Raw genomic sequence first — 21057 nt, 5'->3', positions numbered from 1 at the left:
TTAAATGTTATATGCTAGTACAGTTGACGCAGTTTAAATTAAATATTTAGTGAGTCAAATAAAACTGTTTGCTCTTAAAAAAATAATTAGTGAGTAAAATATACAGTATATATATCTATTATATACCTAGGTGTATTGGAGTTTATTGTTACGCCACCCTGCAGTTATAACTAAAAAAACAGTATAGTTACGATTCACAAGATAGATCAGTTACTGCAAATATATATGGTCGTAACTGGTACCTTATCTAGTCGTAATTATACATTTTTTAATGTGATTGTAACTAGGTTACTTTTGCGCACGCCATCGGTTACGATTAAAAAGCAGTATAGATGCTATTCTAACTGACATTTTTGTCATGTGATCGTAACTCAATTATCTATGATGTCGTAACTGACTATTTTCTTAGTCGTAACTATAATCACAATTGATTTACCTCTGCGAACACCCTAATTACGATCCAGAAAGCAGTATAGTTGCTATCGTAACTAACTTTTTGTCATATGATCATAACTCAACTATTTGTGCTGTCGTAACTGACTATTTTCTTAGTTGTAACTGGGGGTGACACAGCAGTAAACTACAATACTTTTTATCATGTGATCGTAACTTATCTATATGTGTCGTCGTAACTTACTAGTTTTTTAGTCGTAACTGTGATGATGTGAAGGTGGCTGCAACAACTGAGAGTGACGCAACGTAGTTCACTGTTGCACCTAGATACAGAATAAACTCGCTATGTGTATATATGTATATATGTGTGTCTATATATATATATTGGAAGGCTTATTATGAAGCCGCAGCGTAATATTTTCTCTTTAGTACTTCCGATAAAATTGGAGCGACAAATAGCAAGCGGAGATAGGAGTACATCATTTTCAAATTCGAGTCCCTTTCCTTCGAATTTCCAGAGCATTTCTCCTGGACATGCTGCGTGAACACTCATGATTGGTCAGAGCTCCCAGGTGAGCAGTACTATTAAATTTTGTAGTACTAATAGCTTCCTGACAGCCTTACTTGAATTCAAAGCGAGGCTGTTGTTTAATTCAGATGCATGTGCGGTTCATTCTTTTGCTACTATGTGGGGTGCAGATCTTGACATGTCCTGTGGGCATGCATGTTCATCAGATGCAGAAAGCTCCGCTGCTTCCGTTGTACTTTCGCAGTCTTTTTTATGGTTCCTGCTCCTGCTTTTGTGGCGATCTCATCTGGTTTTTCAGTCAAGCAAGCATGCGCCATGAAATAATAAAACGTATGGGAAGAGAAATAGAACAGGCACAAGTTAGAAGAATAAGTCAGCACAATTTAGCTAGTGACATAGAGTAGCCTAGCTATTTTAGTTAAAGGAATTGCTTAAGTGCTCAACGGAAAAGTGGGAACAAATTCGGAAGCACATTGAAGACATGGTTTTGCAACACCCATCGCTTCACTACTAACAATATTTCTTCAATATTTTGCGTGATTTAGTAGATTAGCCTCGATAGAGTTCGATGAGCTCGAATATGTGCATTTTAGGTCTAATATCTTTGATTCTTATATATATATATTTCAGTGATACTTGATCTATTTAAGTAATTTGAACAATGAAACATGGTCTCATAGTGGTGCAGAGTCACGCAGGGAGCTACATCAGATGAGATGGCGTGGTTTGCAGCACCAATCATTCTGTTCAATGTTTGAGACCTGATAATTCAGATACCAAGCAGAAACTCACACCAGCTGCCAGCGGCACGGACCACACTAACTGCAATGCTTTTGCAATAAAAGAATGACCGCCCAATCCTTGTCCAGCAAATCATGTGTGCGCGTTACCAAACGGCTGATAGCAACAGATGAATGAAACCCTGAAAGCCATGTCTACTTGTCAACGGCAACCAATCATCCTTATCTCTCATGCACAAATAAAACAATTCATGCCACAACTCCACCACCACTTCCAAAGCTCCAACTAATCAAAACTCCACAGGCAACTAGATCAAATTAACAAAGTGAGAAATCAAATTAAAATATGCATTGGTTTATATACGATGACTGATCGATAAGTTTATCGATTTATTTTGTTGAGTTTTGGATTGTTTGAGCATTTTGGTTATGGATTAACTGAAGTTGGAGTTAAAGAAATGTGTTTGTTTGTCTTATGGTGTGTTGGCGAATGCAACTTAACGATCGATGGTAGGTGATCGGGGCTATGTTAGTGCTTGGTGCTGAACGATCAAGAAGGTCGAGCGGAGTCAAGGGTGATCCTAATTGTATACATGGAGGTCAAGCAAAGTATGAAACGGAGGATGAATATGGTGTGTTGACAAAGTCAAGTGAAAGAGATGCCGATACAAATGATAAGACGACCCAAGAGATCGGAAGCAGGAGAAACTTATCGGCGGTTAGGATTGCAAGATAGAGTACACGTGTTGACATTAGAGCGCTTGCTTAAGGTATAAGCAAGTGACGAGTCACGTTTTGAGAAGCGTGCAGAGGGTTTCACGGTTGGGCCTCAAAACCGTGAAAGGATTAGAGGAATATGTGACACTATCGTGAAGGTTACGTTGAGACGAAGCTAAGTTTGTGAAGGTGTCGTGGCTGTTCAATGGATAAAGCAAAAAATATATTAAAATACCATCAGTGGTAGGTAGGAGTATACTACAAAAGAGAGATATTTTGATAACAAGCTAAAAAACTCAGGGGTTAAGTTTTTTTAGCCTATAAATAAATGGGTAGGGCTATGGGAGAGTTTGAACTAGTCACTTGATCCCCTTGTGTTACCCATTTGAGAGTCTAATGTTAGGGTTTTAGAGAAGAGTAAGATGAGTGCTTAATCTATGCAATATGTGAGAATTTTTAAGAGAAAAATCCTTATAATCCACTTAAAATAGTATTGATCTCTTTGAGTAATGAAGTTTATATTTTTACATATACTTAAATTTTCTTCTTCTAGTTTTTCTATTGGTTCCCTTGCAAATTTATAAGTTTTTCTTTTTTGGTTGTGATTTTCTTATTGATTTTCGTTTTTGTCTTTGAGCTACGATTTTCAACCTTAGGAAGTTGTTCTTCTTATTGTTAGAAACATAAATATTCATATACTCATATATATAAGAGGGTTTGAATTCCTTTATCTCTAGACCATCAACTTGGATAGTTGCTTCTTTCAATGACTATCTTTTTGCTTTGTTAGTTGTTAAGTTTCAAGCTTTTGTGTTCAAAGATACATGAAATAGTCTTGAATAGAGCCTATAATTTTTATTTCATCTGTGGAGTCATATTGTTTTGAAACTTTTTTCTTGAACATTAGGTGAACAAGAAATAGATCATCTATTTTATAAGAAATTTATAAGACACCTATTCACCCCTCTAATCACCATTTCTATCCCACACAAAGATTGTTGCTGCTATTTATAATTTAGACACAGCTAACATTCCCCAACCAAAACCTCTCTAGCTAGGAGAAGGCATTGACACGCATCTCATGCACATGTTTAGCAATTCGTTTGGGCTTAATAAGTGTCATTTACCATTTTGTGTCGATAATAGCTAGTGTTGCACAAATACTTTTTTGGCTGTAAATACTTATTGTTTTAATTAAGATCCAGTCAAATTTTTAAAATTTTAGCTATAAATATTTTCTCAAATATTTAGTTTGAAAACATAAAATCACAGTATAGATTTATCTTAAAAAATACTTTATAACTATTTTTAATAGAATATAATAGTTAATGTTGCATGTTGAAGATAAAAAATAAAATATGATAAGTATTTATGATCAGAAGAGATATTTTTTATCTAGGCCAAACCCAACTAAAAAGAATATAAAATTAAAAGAGGTCCAATCAGAGAGAATTTTGGGCAAAGTAGGTTGTAGTGGTCTAGTGGAGGTAAAAGCGAGGGAAGCCAAGAACAACTCCAAGTGTGCATGCGCGCGCACGCACATATATGCGGCCTAGCTAGCCATACGGCTACACGGGTACACGAGCAGTACTATATATTGTTCAAAAGTCGGCCACAAGCTCCTAGCCACGGCCCAATCACTGGCTGCCACTCTCAAGAACCTGCCTCCCTCTGGATTGCTCTCTTTTCTAGTGCTCAGGGAAAGCTTGCTGGAGAGAGGAACGGAAAAGAATCCTCACAGAAGCTGAGCAAGAACCGAGGCAGTTCGCTTTTGTCCTCGTGCCAAGAAGTAGGCTGCCTCGAGAGATCAACAAGAGGTCAGAAATATTGATTTCTTAGAGATATTCAGTGTTCAGTGTGATGTGTGTTTTTTCATGTTCTTGCGGTTGCGGGCGGTGTTATTGAGGTGAAATTTTGGTTCTTTTGGTTATTTTTTGGTCAAATTGTTAGAGGAGATGTGATATTGGGGTCACATGATTCACGATTTTGGTTGTGCTTGGGGGTTAGTTCACAGGTGTTCTTGAATCCAATCTAATTTGTTCTTCAAGGTGCCTCCTTTATCAGGTTTTGTTGTCGAGCCCTTCGCAATAGATTCCAATTTTTGCTCATAAAGTTTCCACCTTTTCCCCAGTATTGCCTCCAATCCCATGTTCATCTTATTTGATTTGCATCGGCGACAGTTCCCATTCGGACAAAAAAAATCCGAGCTGTCACAGTGTTCTTCGAATCTTATCTTCTTCCGAGATTCAAAAAAATCTCACCTTTGAGTCCATGATTCCTACAGTGATTTGAGCTGAGCTGAGACAAGAAGAACGACAAGTGAACCGAAGATGGTGCGGGAGGCGTATATGGACGTGCTACCGCCGATGGACCACTATGCCTCGCGGGGCAACTGGTTCCTGGCGGCGCCGCGCAGCTGGTCGCCGGAGGAGAACAAGCAGTTCGAGCGGGCGCTCGCCGGGCTCGACCTGCGCTGCCCGGACTGGGAGAAGGTGGCGCGGGCCATCCCCGGCAGGACGGTTGGCGAGGTTGTCAGCCACTTCAGGAACCTCGAGGTCGACGTCCAGCAGATCGAGTCCGGCATGGTGCCCTATCAGGTCTATGGCGGCGGCGGCGCCAACTCGTTCACCCTGCAGTGCGACGGCAGTGGCAGCCACGGCGCCGAGGGCTTCAGACACGGGTACCGGTTCGGCGCACCTTGCGGGAAACGGCACCCTGGCCGCACACCGGAGCAGGAGAGGAAGAAGGGCGTGCCATGGACCGAGGAGGAGCACAAGTGAGTATACGACTTCTGACTTGTGAGAGCGATGGCTCTGCGTCATGTAGAAGACTAGCGAGATTTCCCTCTTGGATAGTTGAGTTTACATCATCTGATGGCCATGGTAGAGTTTGCAACTTGCAGTCGTTCAACTATCAACATTAATCGCATTGATACCGGGGAATTTTCTTTGTCCACTGGGATCTAAGCTATGTAACCCAGTCGTGTAGCTTGACGTATGATGGCTTTAGGTTTTTGTAGTTAGTGTAATTCAACCAAGGTAAAACAAGAATTGATCAATAGTTACTGGACAACATCATGCTTTGTTCTTTTGCTCAGGTTGTTCCTCTTAGGCCTGAAGAAGCATGGCAAGGGGGATTGGAGGAACATATCGCGCAACTTCGTGCAGACGAGGACGCCTACGCAGGTGGCCAGCCACGCGCAGAAGTACTACATCAGGCTCAATTCTGGTGGCAAGGACAAGAGGAGATCGAGCATTCACGACATCACCACAGTTAACCTCACGGATGACCGGCCACTTTCGCCATCGCAGTCCTGTTTGGTCAGCAACCAGTCCAACGCAAAGCAACACGGCGCTGCGAATTTGCCCTTCAATTCGCCAAGCCGGCCTCCTGGGATGACTTACGGGATGGGTTTGCAAGATCAAGGTCTGCAGTGTGGTCCTCTACATGATCAGTTGGTTGGCAACCAGAGCATGCTGTTTTAGATGCAATCCACTTTGCACCATGGATAAGATGTCTAGTGTATAATACGGTCTTACTGTAGCTTCAGTACCTGTATGGAAGTAATTAGTCATGGGAATGTTTTGGAGCATAACAGAAAAGGATCTTTGTGGCGTGGTGGTCCATAATTGTTGTTGATACCGAGAATGTAACGAAAAGAACGTCAAGAATTTGATGCCTTGGTATTTTCAGACGGTTACTTGAGTGGTAGTGCTGAACACCGATCATGCATTCTATGAACTTATTACATTCAAGCATGGGTCCAGCTTTTCTTTCAGGTGGATTATCGAAATCCAATTCTAGATTCTTCTGGTCAGCTGATGTATTGTGAACCTTCATGACCATCTGATTTAAGGATGATGCCTTCTATTGAGGTTTTTCAGATCATGCTGTAATTCAGACATATTTATCCATAGTAATCAACAATTTACCTATTGGTGCCCGCCCCATCTATGTTTGGATGAGTTTTATTTTCTTGGATAAACGAAAATGAGTTTGCAATGAGTCATTCAGCATTACGCGTCTTGCTCATCTAGTCAACTTTTTCTTGATTGCATCTTGATTGCAGATTCATTATTTTTATTGGAATTTTTTTTAAAAAATCTGTGGATTGTCTCTGCAATTCAGTCCTATGTGGCATTTTCTATTGATGATGCTAGTTCCACCAAATATGAGATTGGAATTGAGTCAGAATTCCACTACCTTGGCATCTCATGCTTTCTTTGTCTTGTTTACCATCAGCTTTGCAATTTTTTTCCCTCTTCCTTTTGGCCTTGTTCTTTCCCTTCTTCAGAAAGGCATCCACAGGTATGAGGCAGATCCTTGTGACCGCAGTACTCAGAACCCAAATGCAGCCAACTTCTGTGGGTGCTTGTGCTTTTGTCTGTCCTGCCTCCCTCTCACTTTGCAAATTGCAATGCAAAAGAAGAACCACTCACTGATGGAGACACTGTTGCATGGAAGATTCTGGTGTGATGTGGTTGCTGCTGCTTCAATCCTCCCTTGATACTGTAGCACTCTGAACTGCAGGCTAGTTGCCAATTCCTGTCACCTTCTGACAAACCACTCTACCTGATTTGGTGAACAATATCAGCATGAACAACCAAAGCGACATGTTTTTCATTTTTTTTAATGGAACGAACTTCTGATGGTGAACTTTTTTTACCTTAAGACATGTGCTTTCAGTGATGTAATTCGCTTTGTCATTTACCCACAGCTTGAGTATTACGGAACCAAGAACACATTGGTAGACGCCGTGCCGAACATCCCTTTTGTATTGATTCAATTGGAAGGGACTTAGTCACTTAGACTCCACCTCTTATTTGCAGACACTTAATCGGTAAGTTTCAGATTCCTTTTAGCCGTCATAGTCTTGGCCACTCATCAGAAGATATTATGGAGTGAGTTCTCCCGGTTGCATTGTGAAAGCGTCAGTAAAACATTTCTGCGTAACAAGGACGACACCTTGTTCATTATAAATTCAAATATTAAAATATAAGAAAATTTGATAGTAGTATTGCACAACACTTGGAGTAGTACATTGTTACAAATCACAGGCACAGCAGTTACAGTGTCAGATTGAACCTTGTACATTCAGTATTCAGAAAAAAAGTTGGCAAACCAGGACGACCTGTGCACTGCAGTCTGCAAGCAGAAAGAAGAAGATTCACAAAGGACAAAGAGCTCTCCTTTCATCAATGGTACTGCAAGATCTCCCCATAACAATCTTCAACCTGACAAGAAAAACTAAGGAAATGAAAAATTGAAACAAAAGAGACAAATTTCAAAGTGCGGAGAAGACTAGTCAAGTTCTGCAATCTATACTGTCCTTAGCCATCTAGATTAACTTCAACAAGAACAAAATTGTCAAAGAAGATCGGTAGGGGTAATGCTCTCAACATCACTCAGATTTGAGAGCGTGTAGCTGTGAATCTTTTGCTGTTTGCTTCCACCTTTCAAGGCAGCATTTCCTTGCAGTCCCCTTTCCTTAGACATCCATAGTCCCTCCATCGCCATTAAATTGGGTGGCAGCAGTCCCGTTGGTGATGGATGAACAGACGCCAACACGATGTACAGCACAGAAAAGCGAAACGCTGACCCCCAAATTCCGAGCACAACTCTCAGAAGAAGATCACAGATGTTGGCAGACAGCTTCAGTTCTCACTGTTCTGCTTCCTCTTTGCCATCTAAGCCTGATTTCAGCATCAACAAAGGACAGAAAAGGAAAACAAGATATAATTTTTAATAACGTGTAGTGGCGACGCATGATTGAGCAAAGGTAGAGGATGGACCTGCTTTTTTTCTTTGGGCCTTAGCCCTTAGCTGACGTCACATATGCATATGCCCAGAAAGGGGCAACTTGGAAGGCCATTTGGTTCGTCTCGCGATTAGCCTTATCGGGGAAGGCAGAACCAAGTGAAACTGCTCATGTGCTGCTCATGGACAGCCAGAGCGCCACAGCGGCCCAAATGCGTCTACTACATCGGCGTTCAGCAAGAAAAGAAGGTGTTGCACACTGATTCCGGCGTGTGACGGCACAGGGGACAAGCAGGGTTATGTGGCCAGCCACGTCTTGCTAGTCTGTCTGATGTCCACATGCGGTTCCGACAGGACAGTCATGCTCCGAGTTTGCATTTCGGAGGTGCCCAATTTTTCCATACGACGGACGGTCTGAAAGTTTGTGTCAATTGAGCCGAAAAAATTGATTATAAATTTCAGATCTGAAAAACCCCTTCTTTGCATGAGCGCTGGCAGGTTCTGACATACATGAAGTTGCCGCGGATGCTGCGCTTCCTGATGAAAGCACTCTGGCTTTGTGAGATGATCTCGTTCGTGGAAGGGGCCAGCCTTAACGCTAGCACTTTGGAAATAATTTTCGCCACTGCATGAATGAGACTGGTCGGTCTGAAGTCCGCGACCTTGTCAGCCCCTTCTTTTTTGGGGACGAGGATGATGTTGCCTGAGTTGATGAGCTGGAAACCGGGACTTCTCAAGCTGTAGAAATCATTGATGGCTGAGACGAGATCATGCTTTATTATTTGAATCGAAGATCCCTTCTCCTTGGTTTTTTTCTGAAGCCGCTGGATGCGAGTCTTCCTTCTTCTAGAGTTCGCTTTGAGATGGAAGAATTTCGTGTTGTCAATTGTCATCGCTCAATTTGAGTCTATTTATTCTGGAGGCTTGTCCTTGGCGGCTTCTCTCTCAATTACTCCAGCTCTTGGGATAATAAACACACGCCAATTGATTTCTTTTTCAGACGGTTCCTTGCTAAAATCAACGGCTTGTTTCTGGCCATCTTGACCTTGAATCAAAATATCAAATCATAACTGCATATGATTTCCTTGTTATTACAAAATAGGCACAATGAATTCCGGTGAGAAGCAGATATGATCCCAATGACCTTCACAAGCACACAGCCGAAGCCTCAGATGCTTGCGCTTGCGCGTGAGTTCAATCGACTAGTACGCAGCTTTTACAGGAAAAGACACTTGAAAAAATTAAAGCTTCGCCGTTGCCGGGGATCGAACCCGGGTCACCCGCGTGACAGGCGGGAATACTCACCACTATACTACAACGACTTGGTGTTCGATACTTGCATAGATTTGCAAATATATCTATTCATATGAGTTCGATGAGATGGGACCAAGGACATGTTTGGTTGCTCATTAATTTGCCGCGTCTAAAATTAGGCAGCTTAAATTGTCAAAAAAATGGCTGATATATTTATGACGAATGAGTCAAGCGACTAACAAAATGCAATTTATTATAGCTGTGATAGCAATCTAATAACTTGTGGCAGATGACTAAAGATAGACATGGCAAGTTTAGGCTTAAAATAGAACGAAATTTAAAAAAAACAATATTATTTTATTATAATTTGCAAAAAATAACTAAAATTTAATATTTACATAAACAGGTAACTATTGGTACTTCACGTGTCAACATCCTATATGTCAGTAGGTTCAGAGCTTGTCGGCACTTCATATATCGACATGTTCTATATCTCACGGACGATATTAAAAAATTTATAATTTTTTTTATATGATCTCGGATGAAAATTATATTTATATAAAACTTATGGTCTCTAAACGAGATATACAACTTTGTAGTTGAATACTTTTCCATTTAAATCCATTTAAATGTTTAAAAAGTGATTGTAAATTTTAGATTTGAAACTTCTAACTATTTTTTTAAGTATCTAAACGAATTCAAATAGAAATATGTTCAAATATCAAGTTGGAAATCTCATCGATAGGTACAATTTTATATAAATATTATCTCTATCTAAAATCATATAAAAATTATAATTTTTTCAATATCATTTGCGGAACAACTAGGACTAGGATGTCGGCACGTGTCTCCTCGGACTCGGAGGCCATCACGGTCAGGCCGTTCCTGCGGCGAGCCATGTTCGATCTACTCGCGTACATGTGCTTCGCGCGTCTCGGTCAGAATCCGCTCGACGAGATCGAGGAGATGCAACGCAACGTGCTCGTCTCCGTTACCTCCTTCCCGGTCTTTGCCTTCTTTCCGGCGGTCACCAAGAGGCTCTTCCGCAAGCGGTGGGCGGCGCACGTCGCCGTGCGCTGGAGGCAGGACGAGATGTTCGCCCCGTTGATCCACGCCACGCGCGGCGTCGGCGACCTGCCGTGCTACGCCGACTCCCTTCTCGCGCTTCGGGTGGCCGAAGAGGGAGGCGACCGGCCCCTCACGGACGCCGAGATGGTCAGCCTCGATCTGCTCCGAGTTCCTGAACGGCGGGACGGACACGACGGTGACCCTGCTCCGAGTTCCTAATCCTCATTAAAATTTGGCTGATTTGACCATGAGATCATATTGCAATTCACTATAGCCGAATGCGGCCAAATTTACACGATCGAAGTATAGTTTTTTTTTAAAAAAATTGTACCGTAGTAAGTCCTTACTGAAGTATTTTATTTAGAAAGAAGTCCGATTTACACCCTTTAATTATCACAGAAATCCAATTCTCAATCAGAAATAGGTGTACTGTTTGAATAATTGTAAAAATAGGTGACTAGACGCGGAGATCGGCTACACGGTGCCAGGGAGATCGGCCGCGACGAGGCGGTGTGGACGGCAGCGCGCGAGTTCTGGCCGGAGCGGTTCTTGGACGGCAGCAAGGGGTGCGGCGTGGACATCACGGGGAGCAGGGAGATCAAGATGATGCCTTTGGGCGGCGGGCGGAGGATGTGCCCCGGGTACTCGCTGGGCATGCACCACGGCGAGTACTTCGTGGGGAGCCTCGTGAGGGAACTGGAGTGGCTGCCGGTGTCGGAGGGGGAGGCCGTCGACACGGTGGAGACCATGGATTTCACCACCGTCATGAAGCATCCGCTCCGAGCTGGCATCATACCGAGGAATCAATCCTTGCTCTATGCACAAAAGTACACCGTGCCCGATGAACCACTTGATTCGTTGCGCTAGCCCTCAGGTGGTTACCTCCAGAGACATTCGCACATCACCTCTCTTGCTGGGTGGTTTGTGAGCCTCCGTATTGAAAAAAAAACAAAAACAAAAGTACACCGTGCCCGGCCCATCGAGACAGCACATTGCCAGTTTTTCAATACGACGCAATACACGCAATCGATGGCCTTGCCGCACCAATCACAAACCCAATTTCCATACAAAAACGAGGAACTGTCTCCCTATCCACACTGCACTGTAGACCAGAGATGTACAAGGAATGCATATGCACCTGGCTCGTGACTGCAACAGCTTCAGTACTGGGTGATGCTGCTGGCCTCCGGCGCCGGCAAGAACATCTGCGCAAGCCACTGCAGCGGCTTCACCAGCTCCGCGCGCTTCTTCCGCCAATACCAGATGGCGGCGTTGTAGAACTCGTTGCGGATCGTCTTCGACGCGGCTCTCCAGTCGCATTTCTCCATCTCGGCTCTGGCCGTCCTCCCCATGCCGTCCCTGAACTCCCTGTTCGTCAGCAGCAGCTGGACCTTGCCGACGCAGTCGTCGAGGTTGCCCGGGGTGAACAGGAAGCTGGTCTTGCCCTCTTGGTCCTCTGGGATTATGTCCGGGATCCCGCCGGCACGGGCCGCGACAACAGGGACTCCGGATGACATGGACTCCAGGATCACTTGGCCAAGTGTTTCGGACTCTGACGGCATGACGAAAACGTCGCCACTGGCGTATGCCTGCGAGAGCTCCTCGCCTTGCATCATTCCGGTGAACACTGCTGGCATCCCCTCAAACATCTTCTCTAGCTCGGTCCTGTCATGTAATTGCAAAGAGCAGGTAAACAAACTTACCCTAAAAGGCTAAAAGCTCAACAGTGTTGATCTGCAGTAAAAGATGTACGATGAAAAATTTCTCTTAACCGACATTTGTTGTTAGCTTAGAAATGCTGAGGTTCAGAAGACAGTTATAGCATGAGTAGCATATATGCTAAGGCTGGAATACATGAACTGGATGAAAACAAAACATCTTGACAAACGAAAGCAAGGCACTGCATTGGTTATACCTGTATGGTCCATCTCCGATAAATGCAATTCTTACTCCAGGCAACCTATCCATTACCCTGATCAATCATAAAGCAAAATTAGTGCCAACTAGCCTATAGTGCAAAGCATAAAAGAACGAATATGTCAGTTGAATCATTTAGGCCAGATGCACCATGTTCGTTAACAAAAAATAAATGATAAAATCAATCAGAAAAGAGAAAATACAATAGCTTACGTCTTCAGAAAATCCAAGTTTTTCTCACGCCCAAAACGTCCAACATGAATTATCAATGGTTTTTCTGGCTCACCATCACTGAAAGAATCATCATACAACAGAGGCGTCAACAATTATCTCTACCTACTTTACATAACAAGAAGAAATGAAACAGGGCATCACCTTAGCCTAACTCGCATCTCATGACTGCGAAATCCGGGATGGAAGCTCGCAGAATCAACACCTTTGTTCCAAAGGCGTATTCTATTAGCTGAGAAAGGAGGGAAATCACATTGTTAACATTATAACATGAGAAGCAACAAAAAACATTTAAAGTCGTAATATGACATGTATAAACATCAAACAACCTGATATAACCTGGGCAGTTTCAAAATCCTTGCTGATAGCAGCAGATGGAACCAAAGTTAGATCAGCAGCTCTATGAAGGAACCCTGATTGAAACAGGACAAAATCAGTGCTTTTGTCACATAGGAGTTGGCATTTAAGAAAGCACAGATGAGTTGGTACTGGAATACTTACTTATTACTTGCCACATTGGCTCTACAAGCCAGCTAAATGTATATCTTGGTATGTATCTGCAGGGGAAATACATAACTATGAATGTATGATTCAGCAGCAATAAAAAGGGCTTTCTGTCTGCATGTTGCCCGCCTACTTTTAAGTCCTTTATTAACAATTAAAATAAGTCAATCATGGTAAATTTGTATTACATTTTGGTTTGATTTTCCTCTTTTTTTATTCATTTCAGCCTGATATTGCTTTAGACACTATCCAGTAATTTTCATATTTATTGGCTCATTGTCAAAATCAAGAAAGAATTGCACGGTATTTATTTTTGACCATGCAAGCATTACTGAACTGTTAATGAATTTTCAAAGAAAGAAACTAATGTTGACTACCAAACTAGCAAAAAAGTAGAAACTTGTTGCAGCATAACACATAGTAACTTACACTGGGACATGGGTGTGGTAAGACATCACTAAGGGGACCCTGAGCAGCTTAGCAATAGCAAGAGCCCCAAAAACCTGAAAGACCAACGAATTTTCATTGTACTCAGTGGCAGATAATTGAAAAGGTTTGATACTAGATGATTTGATGATCAAAGTAAAGTTACCATAATTCCAGGTGAAGATGCATGAATTATGTCAGGCTTAAACCTTGCAACCTCTGAAATGATCCTAGGACTCAGTGCCAGTGAAAGAGGAACTTTTCCATACATGGGGCATGGGAAGCTGTAAAGGATGAGCAAACAGTTGTAAGCATAAGAATATGTCACTAAAAGCCACTACAGATCATGTGATTCCATCAAAAAGAACACAACGCTTCCGATCTATCCAGCTTGATTTTCTAGAATTACTTTTCTTTTAGAATCATGTTATAGCGTTATTCAAGAAGTCCGTACAAGTTTTGCTAAACACAGTAACTGTGTTCACTTATTACTTCCGAGTTACAACTAGCAGATTATGTCTTAAACCACACAACCTGAATGTACTAATAGCAAAAGAGATGGTTCCAGGTATTAGCACTTTGAATGCTCTGCATCTTGTTGTAACTCTAGTTCATAGATGTTAGTAATAAATGTTTTCTTATTGTAGTTTTGCTACTCAGTAGGTGTTCCCGCTTCCCTTTTTAAACAACTGCAACAAAACCCAGACCTTTATTGCCTAATTGCTACTAATATTCATAAAGACAGAAGTAGAAACAAGTATCCTCAAAACTTACCTCCATGAACCAATAACCTTGGCGCCATGAAATTCCTGCGGAACTCCCTCATGGTTGGTCACAACAATGACCTGCACAACAGACCACAAAACCAAATTAAGTCACACCAACTAATAAACTTTGAACTATCCGCAACCCTTTGTGTCATCCTAAAACCACCATCGCTACTCCAAATTTACCCTACTAAATGATAGCACCCGGAAAAAAAAACTGTACCTCATCCCCCATTTCACGCAAGTGTTTGATGAAGTTCTGAAACCGGTTCTTATACCCAGAGATGTAGCTGCACAAATGAGGAACGCAAGCACACTGGCAAAATCAATGCATGGCAAGTAACCATTTCTACCTACTAGGAACGCAATATCAGTTCTATTCGCCATCGGAAGTAACCATTTCTCCCTAGTAGGTTAAAAAAAGCAAGTTTTTCCTGCCACCCCTATGACAGATCAATGCAATTCACAGATGATGTTTCGGATCCCGTTCTTCATACATCCTGATAAGTGGAGTACCAACTCAATTCTTTTGACAGTCATAATTTTTTCACTAGAATTTTAATACATTCATTTCACGAATCCCAAGACCTAAGAAAAATCCAAACTTTTCATATAAACGTAGAAAGGAGTGAAGGACAACGCTTCCGAGCTTGCTTGCTCGAAGTGGAATCTTTCAGCTTTTAACCGGAACAGTCTCACCTATCCAGTCAAGAATGCATACAAGGCCAAGAAGAGAAAAGCAAAGGCGAAGATCCGGCGACGAGGCTTACGCGAACGGCGACGGCTCGACGAATAGCGCGACGCGGCGAGGGCGCGCGGCCTCGTCCAGGAGCAGCGGCGGCGCCTCCTCCGGGTCGTCCTTGATCTCCTTCTCGCCAATTGCCATTGCCGCCGCCGTCACCCCAAGAGACCACGAACAAAGCGGAAATCTTTCGCTTCGCTACAAGTATGTGCAAGCGTGCACGGTTCGTGTGTAACTGTGTAATTGTGTATGTGTCTTAGCAAGGAAGAGGGCCGAGCTCGCCGTTGCGTATATAAGCGGGAGAGGAAGAAGACGAGCTGAGATTGCGGGGATATTCCATCAGGGCAGGAGAATATTGGAGGGAACCAAACCGGCTGGGCTGGGAACTTTGCGAGGCATATGCTCTCCTCTGCAAGATCTCCTCCTTCCCCTCTCCTCCCTTGAGTGCAAGTTACAATTTTCTTTTGCAATAATTGGAAGGGGATGTTGAGATCTTTGATACCCAATCCACAGTGATGTGCAAGTGTGCAGCTGGGTTTGCGCCCCTGGCTTAATACTGGGCACCTTGCTAAATTTAGGAATTGTTAAGAATGCCTTTCTTTTGGGGAACTATTTTTTGGGTATTTTAAGCTGTTAGAGAAACAACAGAAAGAAAAGGTCAACGATACTGTTGTAGACGAGGATAATCTCCTGAAAATATGAGGCTTCCAGTGCAGTGTGCCAGAGACAAGTGATAAAGAAACAAATGTTTTTTTAATCCAAAAATGGGGCTAGTAGGGGATCCTGAGCTAAAAACTAGGGACTATCCTCTTCTTCTTCCTTCTCACATTCTCTTTTTCTCTTCTTTTTCTTCCTTCTTTTCTTCTTCTCCCTCTTCAATGCCAAAAAAAATTGAAAGGAGGGTAAGTGCGGTTGAGGCAGGAATGTAAGGGGTGGGTGCTTGTGGACTTGTGCCGAGTCGACTAGGGAGGAGAATGGGGCAACCACGAGACATATAGAAGAAACCGACTCAATAAAACACAGGATAAGAGGTAATCACATTACTAGCTAAAGACAATTGGACAAAAGAAAAGACTGTCAAATATAAATTAGTTTTCAGGGATTCTTTTCTGGCATTTAAAATGGCTCAGTTGAATATGGTTGTTCTTTACAAAGCACAACCCCAAATTGCTAACTGTAAACTATCATCGTTCTCTCTCTAAAAAAAATCCTCTTTAGTCAAGTTGTCAAAAGAAGCATAAAAAAATCTTCTTTGTTCAATTTCAGATTGGTTTGGTGCTTCAGTTCTTTAATGTGACATTGCACCTGCTACTGGACTTATTATTTTCCGCTGCAACTTTTCTATGCTTAGTTACAGATACCTCTTCTAATTATATTGTGTTCGCACAAACACCGTGCGATGTTGAAATGTGGTTATCAAATTGATTCTATCACTATCTAGTGAGTAGAAATGGATTTAGCTTGTCCAATGAAAGCTTGTACAAGAACGCAGAAATTTGAATTGATCGGCATGGTTGAGAGCTCATCATTAAGTCTTTTTTATTGGGGATAAATGCAAACCCCCCCCCCCCAAAAGTCACTTGGATTTTGATTCCCCCCCCACCCCAAAAGTTGTTTTGTTGCAAAAATCCCCCCAAAGGTTTGATTTTGTTGCAAAAACACCCACAAAAATTCAATTTTTTTAAAAAAAAATCACAAAAAATTCTAAAAAAAACTAGAGACAATTATAAGACCTTTTGTGAAATTTTTTTTCAAAAATAATATCCTTTGCATCATATTTCATGGTGAGTAAGTTTGAAAAAAAAGAAAAACGTGCAACTCATTTATTAATTCGAGTTAAATGCATAGTTAATTATTTACTAATCCAAAAATCATGAAATAAATTTTTTTAGTCTTCTTACATGATCCTCTATCTTGTAAAAATACATGAAATCTTGAAATAGTTATTGTAACGTGCAGGATTGAGTAAATGTGTTACAGATAGATTAATTCATAACTAATCCATAACACCCCCAAAATTAGTGAAACCACTTTTATTAGTTTACTTAAACAATTATTTGTGTAGGAAAAATAATGGTAGACATGACAAAGTTAAAATAACATGAGTTAATAAATGAGCTGCACATTTTTCTTTTTTTTCCAAACTTTCTCTCCATGAAATATGATGCAAAGGATATTATTTTTGAAAAAAAATTTCACAGAAGGTCTTAGAATTGTCTCTAGTTTTTTTTAGAATTTTTTAATGATTTTTTTATTTTTTTGAATTTTTAGGGGGTTTTTTGCAACAAAGTCAAACTTTTGGGGGGTTTTTTTTGCAACAAAACAACTTTTGGGGGGGAAAGTCAAAATCCAAGTGACTTTTGGGGTTTTTTTTGCAGTTTTCCCTTTTTATTGTCTCAGGTCTCAGCTCTCAGGGGAGAAGAATCTTGCTAAAATGTCTATTTTTATCTGGTGTGTGTATATTGAGCTGGGTATATTCCCAGGATGTTTTTGTATGCCAATTGTGCAGCTATTAAACTACTCCATAATCATGACAGCTACCACTATGCCCTACATAGAGTTTGTACATGTATGTAATGGTGATGAATAGTCAAAACAAGTCAGCGGAAAAAAAATGAAGGTGGCTAATACTACTAGTAGTAGTAGCTTGCAAGCTTAGGTTTTGTCCACAATCACAGATTGGAGGGGGTAATATAACAATTGGAGCGAAATTATAAGAGGAAATGAAATAATTAAGGGAACAATATATGACCCATTCTATATATATTATCACTGGAGAAAATGATAAAGAGGAAAGAGACAAAGGAATAATACATGTGTTGTGTTCATATCATAATGAGATGATGAAATTATGTGGTATGGCATCTGTCCAACCTTACAATTGTAGAATGATTGAACCAGCTGGCATGTTGGTCTAACAACTATACCTTCTGAAACAACGAACCATATATGTGCAAAGGAACATCACCAGTGTCACAGGATATGATACTTTTGATCCTACTTTGTACGAACCTTATTGTTAGCTAGCTCTCCAAAAGTCATCTTTGTTGAGACAAGAAAAAATTCAAAGTTTGGGCAAACTGGCAGGATGCAAGAACAGCTGCAACCTGCGATGCCAGTGAGCTAAGCTAACCAGCCTAGACAGGTGGAATTCTTAGAATTTGGTCCTTTTAAAAAACTTTTTTATGCATAGATTTATTGGAAAATAATGTCGAAAAATGGAGCACTTTACAGCACCATGACATTTGGCGTTGTAGTTGAATAACACAATACCGTAACAATTAACATCTTCAAGTACAAAATAGAATATTGGTAGCACGACACCATACTATTCAACCACGGTGCCAAATACCATAGCTTTGTGCAAAAAAGGCTATTTGCAAAAATTGTTTCAGCAGAGGTTTATTGGTAGAATATGTTTTTTAAAAAGGTTAAAATGTAAAAATTCCACGAGAGTCCAGTCTGCCTTCGCTGTTCCAGCAACACGTGAACCCAAGGCATCAAGGCTGGTAGTGACCACCTCATCCTGGAAGGTGCCAAAACGATCGTGTGGCGCATCTTGCCCAGATTAAAATCGTGACCCATGATGCCACTGAAAGAGAGGTTCTGAGTCAGTTGCACAATATATTTCCATGACATGTTGCTTGCACGAAATGTGGATACGATGCGTTACAGAAACTCAATTGTTGCTGCGCTGTCATACATGTGGTTGAGAGCTACAACATCTCAGAGACTACAGAGCCTAACTATGAAAGGAAAGGTGCAGAGAGTTCAATCTGCACTGGTGGCAGAAGCACCATGATTGTTGAGGCCTTAGAGAGCATCTCGAGCAGCAATCCTGCATACAATGGCATAGGGCAGTGTAGATATTGATAGTTCTTGAGGAGGTATTTTATAATGCTGCCAATAGGAAAAAGGAAAACAGATATGATCTCAATCAGAATGGATAGCTATTACAAAAACCATATTAGTACATAACTAGCATCAAGTTCAAACCTTCAGTATCTGTGGCTGGTTTGCTCTTGTTCCCAATTCTGCTAAATCAATCTCGGTGCCGCTGATGAGTTTCTCCACTGATTTCATCTGTAATGTTGCGATTTTCACCTTCATACTTGTTGGATTCATTCATTCAAAAGGCTTTGTTGTTGTTGTTGTAGAAGGATAATAACTCATAGGCAAATGCATAAGAAAAAGAACTGGCATGGAACTGAGGGTGAATGCAGAAACAAACAGTAACATTTTGTTTAAAGAACACTACATTGTAGATTAGTATATACAGTACACTACTATTCTGTTGTTCAACTCAGTTAAACTTTCCAAAAGATTTAGAGCAACATGAACTGAGAGGGAGAGGGACATGTGTGCCTCCAGATCTTGAAGACAGTGCTTGCAGCTATGTTCTGCAGTTCTGCCACACTGATATGCAGGCTACTACTTACGAGGATACATAAATTTGGTATATTATGAAAGACATTTCTGTTAGGAAACAGTAAGCACATATGTGTTTCAAACTGCTTTGTTTTGTACTTTAAATTTTGCAAAATATAATTAGAAGAACTCATTTGATGGAGCCAAACATAGCAGCCTATAATGAACATTTTGGTTTGTTAAAACCTTCAGTCTTTGCAATTGCCCTCACAGTTGGTACTTAGTAATAAAAACCTAATCAAGCACATAGATGCTTGAAGTTGGTCGCAAAAATCTCAAGTCAAAACCAGAAACTTTAAATTTAGGGCACCACCCCCAATATACATACAGAACGAAGAGAGTACAAGTACTAGGAACAGGTTTTCAGAGCAGAAAGTTTTAGCATGGCTGAAACCACTTTCCAGTTTTTACATTTAGCAGTACCACATGAATGTGAAATTTCTTATGTGAACAAAGGTGATTAACATGTTGCAAATCCATGTAAATCTGATTCAAAGTAGTTTTTGCACACTGGAGCAACTAACACATTACATATACTAGCCAGCTCGAGAACACAATTTGTTGAACCAAACACACAGTTGATGCCAACTCGTACTGGGTTACTAACAAAATGTCATGACCACCTATGATGGTGCTCTACTTTCTAAATTACAAGAACAGCGAGACTCTGGTGGATTAAAACCATAACTCAATGAGATGAGGCATCCTAAAAGTCATACCTCCTCGTCAGATGCATCAAAACGAGCAGCGAGGATGTACTTCGTGCCATCAGAGATCCCGCAACGCTTCAGGGACTCCGTTATCTGAAACCATTGATCATGGACAAATCGTCAACACGCTGCATCGCAACAATCTTGTAATGCAAAAGCAACAACATCAGCTAGATCAATCACATGCTTCGACCCAGAGTAGTTGTAGACGAGCTCGGAGTGTAGAGTTCTTGTGGTCAGCGACTCCCTCGCCTTCGACAGCAGCGCCTTGTGAGCCGCAGCAAGGACAGGGAACACATCCGGCACCTGTTGTCGATCACACAGGAAATGAGTATCAAACCTCACAGTTCATCAAGTTCAATTAGGAAATTACTGATGTAGCACACATAAAAGAAAAAGGGCAAATCGCCACGCACCAGTGAGGCGTTGAGAAAAGCAACCTCCGGTTCCAGCTTCCCCGACCGCATCAAGTCCAGAAGTTCCCTGATGCGTTAGAAATGTTCAGCGAGTGATATCACAGTCACAGTTCATCACCGCGCAACTCATCCATGGAAACAGGAACTCGGTAGTGCTAATGGTTACGGTGGTGCTCTACAGCAGTACTAATGGCGATGAAAGAGGTGAATGGGAAGGAGCAGAAGCAGGTACATACCGGCTGTTGGAGACATCGGAGAAGAGGGCGAGGGAGACGCTGCGGCCTCCGGACACCGGAACGCTCTTCATGCCGCTCGCCTGCGATGAGAGCGAGGTTTCTTCTTCTTGGTCCGGCGGGCGGCGGCGCAACCGCAGAACCCTATTCCTCTCGTCGCGTTCAAGGTGCTCACGGCCGGTTGCCAAAAATGCCCTCGTGGTCGGAGATAATTACGTCAGTGGC

The 21057-nt window shown here is 41.6% G+C and overlaps 1 protein-coding gene, 1 long non-coding RNA gene, 1 other non-coding gene and 2 pseudogenes across 3 annotated transcripts; 2 read left to right on the top strand and 3 right to left on the bottom strand.

The window, feature by feature from the left end:
• The first annotated feature begins 3926 nt into the window (after positions 1–3926).
• Positions 3927–6079, top strand: LOC133896181 (transcription factor DIVARICATA-like). The gene is made up of 3 exons (XM_062336733.1): positions 3927–4196; positions 4664–5155; positions 5477–6079. Exons 2-3 carry the CDS (start codon positions 4710–4712, stop codon positions 5862–5864), a joined length of 834 nt encoding a protein of 277 aa, XP_062192717.1. The 5' UTR covers positions 3927–4196; positions 4664–4709; the 3' UTR covers positions 5865–6079.
• Positions 6080–7545: 1466 nt separating this feature from the next.
• LOC133909799 (uncharacterized) lies at positions 7546–8313 on the bottom strand. Its single transcript, XR_009908436.1, has 2 exons — positions 8172–8313; positions 7546–8072 (listed from the first exon to the last, which is right to left on the bottom strand). It is a non-coding gene; the product is annotated as an uncharacterized LOC133909799 (long non-coding RNA).
• A 1073-nt stretch (positions 8314–9386) lies between these two features.
• Positions 9387–9458, bottom strand: TRNAD-GUC (transfer RNA aspartic acid (anticodon GUC)). The gene has a single exon. It is a non-coding gene; the product is annotated as a tRNA-Asp (tRNA).
• A 766-nt stretch (positions 9459–10224) lies between these two features.
• LOC133910326 (cytochrome P450 89A9-like) lies at positions 10225–11325 on the top strand (annotated as a pseudogene).
• Positions 11326–11503: 178 nt separating this feature from the next.
• Positions 11504–21031, bottom strand: LOC133896171 (sulfoquinovosyl transferase SQD2-like; annotated as a pseudogene).
• Between the last annotated feature and the right edge of the window lie 26 nt (positions 21032–21057).

The sequence above is a fragment of the Phragmites australis genome, chromosome 2 (genome assembly GCF_958298935.1).
Source record: "Phragmites australis chromosome 2, lpPhrAust1.1, whole genome shotgun sequence".
Taxonomy (NCBI): domain Eukaryota; kingdom Viridiplantae; phylum Streptophyta; class Magnoliopsida; order Poales; family Poaceae; genus Phragmites; species Phragmites australis.
Note: the sequence above shows the minus strand (reverse complement) of the source record. Positions and strands in the feature narration are given on the sequence as shown.

What these genes read in the sequence shown, in the direction of transcription:
- LOC133896181 (XM_062336733.1), top strand. Translation starts at nt 4,710, where the DNA reads ATGGTGCGGGAGGCGTATATGGACGTGCTACCGCCGATGGACCACTAT. An exon ending in TGGACCGAGGAGGAGCACAA is followed by an intron (nt 5,156 to 5,476) that starts GTGAGTATACGA and finishes TCTTTTGCTCAG; the next exon opens with GTTGTTCCTCTTAGGCCTGA.